This window comes from Penaeus japonicus, unplaced genomic scaffold (genome assembly GCF_977035675.1).
Source record: "Penaeus japonicus unplaced genomic scaffold, GWHDUDI00000001_assembly GWHDUDI00000008, whole genome shotgun sequence".
Classification (NCBI taxonomy): domain Eukaryota; kingdom Metazoa; phylum Arthropoda; class Malacostraca; order Decapoda; family Penaeidae; genus Penaeus; species Penaeus japonicus.
In genome coordinates, this window is record NW_028234410.1 from 22,462,623 (window position 1) to 22,472,622 (window position 10,000).

A 10,000-nucleotide genomic window follows, 5' to 3' on the forward strand; every position below is an offset into this window, starting at 1 on the left:
TTCGCACAGTATCACAGTACAGTACATCACTTCACCAATTAAAGCAGCCTGGAGTACAAAGGATGACTGAAATTAGCTTGAACTATTTTTTTCTGAGCCTTTTCAAAGACTAACCTATTGAAAATGCAAAACACAGGTAGACTGTCATGAGTATCTACACAGTGTAGATGGGTATAAACTTGGCAGCTAGTGAGTGAACAGATTAGATCTAGAACATCTGATATAGGATATTTTACAGGCTAAATCATGATGGTAATTCCTGTGTCCATTCTGTGAACAGTATTTACAGCACTGTGCTCTTATATAGAAGAGACTTTGATAATCACTTTTGACAGTTTATTCTTTGCTCAAGAGGAATCTTTCTGTCATAAGGAAAAGTTTTCTATAAATATATCTTGAAAATATTTTGATTTTCAGATCAGTTTAGGCAATGAAATACTTAGATAATTCTATAAGCATTTAAAAATATTGTTTAATAAAGCATGTTGGTGAAGTTCTTGTATACAAATTACACTTCATAAATAGCACTGCAATCTTTGATGGTTTTTGCTTGTCAGGTCAACTGTCACTATTAATGTCAATAAGTTTTGGCATTTATCTCTGAGCATAAAATAAGATGAAAATTGTGCTGATAGGGTAGCAAAGATGTGCATTAGTTAATTAAAGTAAATCATCACAACAAAGTTGTCTTTTGAAAAAAAAATTAAGAAAGCTTACAGAGTATAAATCAATATACAAAAGAAAGAAAATGGTATACCACAAATGGAATAAATATAGAACTAGGTCTGAACAACAAGCAATATGCTGTCTTTGTAAATGTGCATACTACAGATTAGATGAGCAAATGATATTGTGACCAGAACAAGAAAGTGGCAAGAAAAAAATTAAACCTATATCTGCATTAACAAAACAGGGATCATCTGAGATCATGCATTGTAAAATGAGCACCTGCCTAATGCCTGACCTGAAGGTGACCTACTTACAAGTTACTTTCAATTCTCTTTCTTCTTCTGCATATGAAGACTCCTGACAAATAACAATACTATGAAATTTTCAGATATCATTATGTCTCTTGTATGAGTAACTCTTTTTCATAATATAAATACCAACGATATCATAACATTTCCCTAGGCTGATTCAGTATCATTTTTCTGAACATAACTTCTGCTATTCATATACAGATTTTCATCACACTTAACTGAGAATCATGATGAAATTTTTCACAAGTATACTAAACCTTTATACTTCTCTGCTAATGCTCTGTTCAATTTTTTAGCACAGTAACTAATGAATATATTCCATCACTCAAGTGGTATCTTTCACAATGCAAGTATTCTGGATTTAACAGCAAACAGTTTTGTAGAGATAATAAATGATAGTTTTTGGAACTTTTTCAAAGTAAAATCAAGAACTTTAATAACGATTTACTTGTAAATTCATAGTATGGTGGTATACTGAACCACACATGTTTGAGACATGCATACCACAAGCCTTGGTCTCTAGCATGTCTATTACCATGATAATTATAGGAATAATAATAATAATACCTTCTATAGAATAAAAAAAAATCTGAAGCAGCTGTCCCTGTTGTTTGCCGATTAAATTTGATAAAAAATTTGAAATAATTAAACATTTAATGATTATTAAATTCTTAATGTTTAGAATCTCTCTAAAAGAATTAGTAACAAAATCACTGAAGTGGAAGTACCCTAATGTCACCCACACTTGGCCGGGATGCAACTCCTGAATAATGACAACCAAGAAAAAAAAAAAAAGAAAAAAGAAAAAAAAAAGAGATCACAAAGATAATTACAGATCATAGAAATCATAGAAAAGGGTAAAAATACCTTCATCATAATAATAATATTAACTAAAGCAATACAACATTAATGGAAAAAAAGAAAGAAAAAAAAAACAAAGAAAGAAAGAAAAAAAAAAAAAAGATTTGAGAATTAAAAGGGAATCACTGTGAGGCATATCTCTGAACTCAATAGTTCTACCTAACTTCAAAATAGCTCTTTTTTCATATATGATCTACATGATTTAAGAAACAATATAAAAAGCATGGGTAAATGTTCTATGTATTCATCAAAAAACTTCAACAATAATATATCTTTAGAATAAATTTACTGTGCTGAATTTACCTTTGGATGGGGATGGAAGAAGAGGAAGAAGAGGAGGAAGAAAAGGAAGAAGAAGAGGAGAAAGAAGAGGAGGAGGAAGAGGAGTAGGAAGAGGAAGAGGAAAAGGAAGAGAAGATGATAAGAAGGAAGAGGAGAATAAGGAGGAAGAGGAAGAGGATAATGAGGAGGAGGAGGAAGAAGAGAATGATGATGAGGAGGAAGAAGAGAATGATGATGAGGAGGAAGAGGAGAATGATGAGGAGGAGGAAGAGGAAAATGAGGCAGAGGAGGAGTAGGAGGAGAATATAGGAGAGGAGGAAGGGAGGAGGAAGGGAGGAGGATGGGAGGAGGAGGAGGAAGGGAGGAAGAGGAGGAGGAGGAGGAGGAAAAGGAAGAGAGGAAGAAGAGAAAGAATAGGAAAATGAAGAAGAGGAGGAAGCACAAGAGAAAAGGGAGGGGAAGGAAGAAGAGGAGGAGGAGAAAAAAGCCAACAGATACATATCACAATCATGCATTAAGCATAAGAAATCTGATGCTTAGTGCATGATTGTGATGTGCATCTCCAGTTATTTGGTGTTCTTAAGTTCGTAACTAAATTACTGCCTATATACATGATTATAAAACAGTAGGATGAAAACTGAATATGTACAAATTTTTTGGAAAGGACATTGCTATCTTTCATGATTCTATTATAATGCATGATCAACTCAAAATTTGGTAATTGCTAAATCTAATTCCTATTGATTTTTCTCTTGATTAACCCTTCTTAAGATATGTCTTCTATTATTCTATAGACTTATGGTATGGTATATGAGTTTTTGTAAGATAGATTTACAAAGTGATACTATTTAACATTTAATATGATGCATTAGTTTCAAAATTCAAGGAATAACTAGCTTGTATCTTGAGCAAAAAAAATGTATTGCAAAAGTGATACAACCCCATGAAAAATGCTCATACCAGAAGGGTTAAACATGTGACCTATTTAAAAAGGAAAAACTAAACTTGAAGCAAACTGTGATCAAGCTTTCCAAAGAAAAAGGTGCAGTGATTCAACTCTACCGTTATCACTACCAACCACTTATAAAGGGAATCATATAAACAAAAAAGATAATTCTGAAGACAAGAACAACACAAAGGCACAAAATTATATCACTTACAAAACACTTATGATCTGTTGCACATTCTCTCAGAGAATTAAACAAACCACAACAATTCTAAAAAATAAAAGTTTTATAATAATAATAATAATAATAATAATAATAATAATAATACCAACAACAATAATAATGATAATAATAAAAAAAAGGGGTGGAATCTGTTAGCCTGTCAGTCTGGGCAACCAAAGCCAATACAAAGACACTTCTGATAATACAACATAAAATCAATAAAAAAGTGATTCCTACCTGCAGCCTGGAGCATTTGATAACAGCGCCAGTCAGCCTTCCTGGAGGGACGGAACAGCCTTCTTCGTTGGTTGGTTGCAGTGGCCGCTTGATCAGGGGTGGCCCTCGGAGCTTGAAGTAAGGCAAGGTGTGTTTGCGCTTCAGGATGCCTCGCAGCTGGGAGGTGATGATGGAGTTGAAGCGGGGAATGTTCAGACCCAAGCTGGAATACACCTCAAATTCAACCTGAAAATTAGGAATGTAGTCATTGCACAATTAATTCTTAGGAAGGACCTGTACTTACAGTTGCTAACAAGTGGATATATGTATTTCTTATGACATGTATTTACTTCTGTTGTTATAAAAAATGAGACCTGGATGATGTATATGAAAACAAAAAAAGTTTAGTTTTCAATCTAATGAAATTAATATTACATATCACTATGTAAAACAAATTTGCATCTATTCAATTTAATTCAATCTTTCACAAACACACATGCAATCAACACAAACACACATGCATGCATACATGGACACAGGCCTGTGAATCAACATACACAAACACACACACATAAATACAGAGTAAAAAGTTAAATGTAAAGAGAGGTGAAATTTTTTTAAAAAATCAGCTTTCCAAGCAGAACAAATGAAAAATGGAACTCCCTATAGCGTGGTATGAGGCAAAAATGTGCATCATTTTAAAAGATTTAGTGATAATAATAAAATTAGCAAACAGGACCCTTCCCCCCACCTACAAACACACACGTACATCAATCTGTCTTTGTGAGACTTACTTGAGGTTCCTCAAAAAATGAAAAGCTCCAGTGAGTGAATGGATGTCTTGAAAACTGGAGCCTCCCATTGCCAGATAAGTGAACGACTGTCAAAGAAAAGCAAAATGTACATTCATGTATCAATAATTCTCTATATACCCAAATGTATCATACTGAACTAAAATACTGATAGTAGTTCATAAAATGCACCTTGGAGACCTTTCTCATGACACTGTCAGATAAGATAACAAGAGTCAACTTCCTGATCTTCACTGCTGTATCTACTCTGTAATGATAATTTGAAATACTAATAGTATTTTCTAATATGGTGAGTAGCACAACACAGAGAAAAAAAAAATACGTGAAATTATATAAATGAAAACAAAAACCATCTGGATCCGCTGTAAATGCATATGACAAGATGTAGAATTTACCTTTAATTTTGACCATTGCAGCTTTGGAAAATCTAGATGAGGCATCAACTGCGAGCTGGATTCCTCCATTATATTCCACTTCCACTAAGATATCAATTTGTTCCAGAACTGATGTATCAGGATTGAGACTCACGTGCTTGGCTGTGACTGCCTTGATCACAGGAAAGTTTGTGCCCAGGTTTAGATCTCTAATCTGCAATAAAAGCTTCCAAGTCAAAAGCAGTCCTTATCAGATTCAAGTGATTATTAAATCCTTTTACCATGTTATATATGGAGCTACCACTGTTGAAAACTTACCTGCATATTGTGAATAACCTTTGAAAGGGCCTTGTGTTTTAACAGCTCATTAAATTCAAGGGTCAGCTGGTTGGTGACCCATCTGAGTATCCCAGACTCATAGCGCTTCTCCTGAATGAGACAAAGATCAATGAGCAGGGGCTATATAATGAACTAATAATCTATAGAGTCAGATTATTGTTTTCATGAATTATACATTCACAACTAATAATCCTTCATAGGCAATATCTAATGATTATGAATTAATATTCAATATTTGGAGAGAAAGTGAATAAGGGAGAGTGAGAAAGGGAGAAAGAGAGAGTGAAAGAAAGAGAGAGAGAGAGAGAGAGAGAGAGAGAGAGAGAGAGAGAGAGAGAGAGAGAGAGAGAGAGAGAGAGAGAGAGAGAGGAGAGAGAGAGAGAGAGAGAGAGAGAGAGAGAGAGAGAGAGAGAGAGAGAGAGGGGGAGAGAGAGAGAGGAGAGAGAGAGAGAGAGGAGAGAGAGAGAGGAGAGAGAGAGAGGAGAGAGAGAGAGGAGAGAGAGAGAGGAGAGAGAGAGAGGAGAGAGAGAGAGGAGAGAGAGAGAGAGAGAGAGGAGAGAGAGAGAGAGAGAGAGGAGAGAGAGAGAGAGAGGAGAGAGAGAGAGAGAGAGAGAGAGAGAGAGGAGAGAGAGAGGAGAGAGAGAGAGGAGAGAGAGAGAGAGAGGAGAGAGAGAGAGGAGAGAGAGAGAGGAGAGAGAGAGAGAGAGAGAGAGAGAGAGAGAAAGAAAGAAAGAAAGAGAAAGAAAGAGAGAGAGAGAGAGAGAGAGAGAGAGAGAGAGAGAGAGAGAGAGAGAGAGAGAGAGAGAGAGAGAGAGAGAGAGAGAGAGAGAGAGAAATACATATATATATGTTTATCACCTGAAAGAAAAACTGAAGAATCAGATTCAGAGCAAAACACGTTTCCCTTTTATGGTAGGAATCTGCTCGTAGTTTCTCTGCCAAATCATCTGGCAGGCTTGAGTTTACTACCGGCCGGCGTTTAGGCTCTGGTGGCATTTCCTCTTGGGTTGTTATCCACCACCATGCTGAGATTAAAATGCTGATTGCACCCGAAGCAAAAATAAATAGGTTCCACAAGAAAGCACCAAGCATTTTGTTGGGCAGGTCAGAAGGAGTTCCAATTTTGGCAAAAGGTAACTCTGGCTTCTATCACAATTATTCCCTCTGTAGAAGAGAAATATGAGAAAGCATTAAACTAGAGGTGATAAAATTAAAGGATCAATAGAAAAAGGATAAATAAAGAAGAACATAACTGAGTAATTTACATAATTACATAACCTACTAAAACTGTTTGAACTGATCTTTATGAAACATGTTTGTTTTTAAGAGCACAAAGCACAGCAAGAGAGAAATAAGACAAGCATACATAGGCATATTTCACATATCTCATATAGAAAGGTATTCATTAGAATAATGACTTACTGATAATTAAGGTATTTCTACAGAAATTTACAATGGTAGAGAAGGTTTCAGCTTACTTAAATATCTCTAATGCAAACACAACAAATATTTTTGAAGAATGGAAGAGACATTAGGAATATGAGAATATATTTATAAAATATAAGTATGGAGTACTGGACATACTGAAAATATAAGAAACTGTAAGAAATAATAACAACAGTATAATCAAGTTTATAAAATATAAAGTAAAATATGAAACTCCTTTAATTAACCTCTTTCTTTTCCACGAATATCAACCTGGGAATATAAAAAATACAAACTATGTCTTGTCCTATAAACTTAGTTATGTACACACTTATTGGAAAAGTATATAATTCTTGTAGCATACATAATATTTTTATATTTATAAACTAGATACTCGAAACTAAAGAAAAATGTGATTCTGTTGGCCTGTTAAATATTTAGCACCATGATCAAAAGCTTTCATACTTCTGAGAAATGGAAATTAATGAAATTACTATAGAAATGACTCAAACATGGCCATGCATTCTATAAAATCATTCCTCTCACTGTCTAATGTTCACATTATGAATGTTAGTACAATCAGGGCCGTTTTTCAAGCTTGCTCTAAGGCCAGCTGTCTCTCCAAACTATAAATCAATCCTATTGGAAAATAAAAAAAAGTTAAATTACACCCACACAAGACTATTACCAATTACTTCAAGCATGACTGCAGAACATACCTGTCAAACTAGAACACGTCAATCACAAAAAAAAGGTAATACTAATACCGTTCCTACCAAATTGACCAAACAAACCAAAAAAGTAAATCATAAACTGCTTGAAACCAATCAAAGGAGATTCACTATTTTACATACTCAGCGCGAGTTCTGACTCACCATATCAGCCATTCACACAGAGTTTGACAGCACGACATGCTAACTGCGGTCCATCTTGACAGCTGACGTGCAGACGACAGCCAACTTTCCGCTCTCGCCACTAGGTGGCTTCAAGGGAAAGTGACTGATAACTTATGATATTTTCTTCTACTTTTTATTCTGTTGATAAGGGCTAAGTAGTATCACTAGAGGAAGAAAAAAAATGTAGCTTTCTTTAATCATCCTACTAAAAGCATCAGTGTACATGTTTTTAGTTTTGTTATCGGTATAATAATGATTTAGAAACTCAAAATTATGTATGTAACGATAATATCTGAAAATAAACGTTGAACATCGAAACCCTTTTTCTTCTGCAGTGTATCCTGTAAACAAACCTCCGCTTGTTCGAATCCGAGCGAGAGAATTAATACTTCAAGAATACTATATTCTGAATCATAATAGTAATGCGATATTTGGTCTTAATTTATAGATTATCATATTATAATAGTATGATGTTTCATTTGTCAAATGGTCAATATTTAATGCAAAAACTGAAGCTCTTTTTAGTTCTTTGATTTTATATTGAGCAGCGATTAGGATGTAGATTAAGGTATTTCATGGCAGGTGTTTGTGTTGCATTGGCCTATATATAGTTCAGAAATATAACAATAAAACTCCTTTTGCATTTAAGATACACAAGAATATGTGATACAGTACTCGGTAATTGTTGACAAACTAGATACTTCGAAGGCAAGATAGCAGAAGAAGGTAATGTGTCTTTAATGGTAATTCATTATGCATGTCATAAAGAATCCCAACAATGAATTGAATTCTTATTGCATTGTCGTTGCTGTAAGGCAATGATTTGACTCCCAGATAGAGGCAAGCTTTTCTGATTATATTATAGTATAGATAAGGCATCTTGAGGAAGTATGTATATCATCAGATTTTCGTTTAATGTGATAGTAATATAAGTAATGATTATGTTATTGAACATATTAAATGTCATTCATGTATATGTATATGGTGTCAGTACAGATAAAGTTAAAATCTCATTCTTTTTTTACAGGGTACATTGCAAAATTTACAGGATATTATTCTTATGTTTACGATGTCATTACTGTCACAAATAATTTTTTTATTTCTTTTCTTAGGATACGTTTCTAAAATACAGAAGGCTTTTCACATCACTTCAAAACAATGAACCACAATGCAGACTTCTACTCCATATTACCCACAACAATCAGGCCACGCAGAATACAGCCAGGAAAGAGGACAATTTTGGTCTCGGTTCTGCTTTCCTTTATGCTGTTGATGTCACAACTGTTGCGAGCTCTGCAGTTAGACCAGCCTCCCAGACTGTCTAATGTTCACATTATGAATGTAAGTTTAGTTCTGAAGATCATATGATATTTTTTTGTAGGATGTGAAGAAGCAGGAGTTGAGCTTATTGTAACAAATGTAGAAAAGGTATAAATGAAGATGAATAACTTCATAAAGCAAGAGATTTAATTGACAAGTTATGAGGTTATATTTTTATCAGAATGCCATGTGATGAATGATATGTGTAGCTTTAGATCTATATTTGAATTAGATGTTAATCTCTGTGTCAATTACCACACTTTTTTATCAGTGTAAAAATGAATCAGTAAAAGATTTTAACATTATTTACAGTAACTTTATCTTTTATTCAGTTGATTTTTTTTTTTTTCAAATCAAGGGGAATATTAATGAAACTGATGCCATACTTTAATTCCTGTATAAGATTTTACCAAATTTAAATGAAAGCAATATCAGCTTTATCTAAAACAGGAACACACTAAAAACATATTGTCTCTAATTACAGTCACTGACAAGCTTGAATGAAGAAGTTGAAGTTCCAACATGTATCAAGACAGAACTGGGATCAGAGGACCATCATCACGGCTCAAACCCTCAGGCTTGCCACCACCTCCCTGCTCCAAGGGGCTTATGCTCTCTTACCCAAGCTTTGTTCTTCAGTAACAAACCTCAAAGTTGCAAAGAACAATCCAGTATAACATTTTGTAGATTAGTAAGTAATAATCTGTTATTCTCTTTGCTCTGATATTAGAACTCATGTCACTTATTTTTAGCAAGGGAATAAAGAGGCAACTTGAAAGATTTACATTGAGTATTACTAACTGTGTGAAGAAAAGCTGATGATATTACCCAGGCCAATGTAAATTTTGGTTATTATCAGTTCTATTATAGAAGAATAAGTGAATCTTACAAATAAACCAATACTTCCTTTTGAAGGCCTTCATGCACACCAGTCCGGTTTTCTAAAAGTTATTTCTGGAAACTACAATATGCATAAACTATTCTAAATGTAATTCCAGTTGATGATATGATATACTTGAAAAAATTATGATATTAGATAAAAACTATAAGTTTTGATTATGAAAATATTAGCATTCATTCTTCAGGTACAGTATCCATAAAGAAATAAAGGTATATTCTCTACCCTGAGAATGCATCTTGTCTTGCAGGGAATGTTGTTTGATTTTCATATAAAATGACAGTCACCAAAAGAAATTTTATATTTGTTTGTAGTTTTATTCATCATATTCATATAGTTTGCATTTATAGAATAGAGTCAAATATATCTGTTACTGTAATTGTCAAAATCATTGGTTGTATGGTTTCCCCCATACCCAGTGTTAAATG

At 34.0% G+C, this 10,000-nt stretch overlaps 2 protein-coding genes across 4 annotated transcripts in view; one reads left to right on the plus strand and one right to left on the minus strand.

Annotated features, from left to right (window-relative positions):
- The window catches only part of Pdzd8 (PDZ domain containing 8), a 39,256-nt gene extending 31,794 nt beyond the window's left edge, over positions 1-7,462 (minus strand). For all 3 annotated transcript variants that reach the window (XM_086539258.1, XM_086539257.1, XM_086539259.1), the window contains exons 1-7: positions 7,334-7,462; positions 5,892-6,197; positions 5,013-5,123; positions 4,716-4,908; positions 4,303-4,388; positions 3,530-3,754; positions 1-48 (exon numbers count right to left, since the gene is read on the minus strand). The exon at positions 1-48 is cut by the window's left edge and continues 123 nt beyond it. In XM_086539258.1, coding sequence (XP_086395384.1) covers positions 1-48; positions 3,530-3,754; positions 4,303-4,388; positions 4,716-4,908; positions 5,013-5,123; positions 5,892-6,125 — 897 coding nt within the window. In that variant the 5' untranslated portion in view covers positions 6,126-6,197; positions 7,334-7,462. The remainder of the gene's footprint in view (positions 49-3,529; positions 3,755-4,302; positions 4,389-4,715; positions 4,909-5,012; positions 5,124-5,891; positions 6,198-7,333) is intronic.
- A 256-nt stretch (positions 7,463-7,718) lies between these two features.
- LOC122267407 (uncharacterized) overlaps positions 7,719-10,000 on the plus strand; it is a 5,209-nt gene continuing 2,927 nt past the window's right edge. Inside the window, exons 1-4 of the mRNA XM_043037448.2 lie at positions 7,719-7,773; positions 8,004-8,080; positions 8,467-8,695; positions 9,159-9,365. Of these exons, the coding sequence (XP_042893382.2) occupies positions 8,513-8,695; positions 9,159-9,365 (390 nt within the window). The 5' untranslated portion in view covers positions 7,719-7,773; positions 8,004-8,080; positions 8,467-8,512. The remainder of the gene's footprint in view (positions 7,774-8,003; positions 8,081-8,466; positions 8,696-9,158; positions 9,366-10,000) is intronic.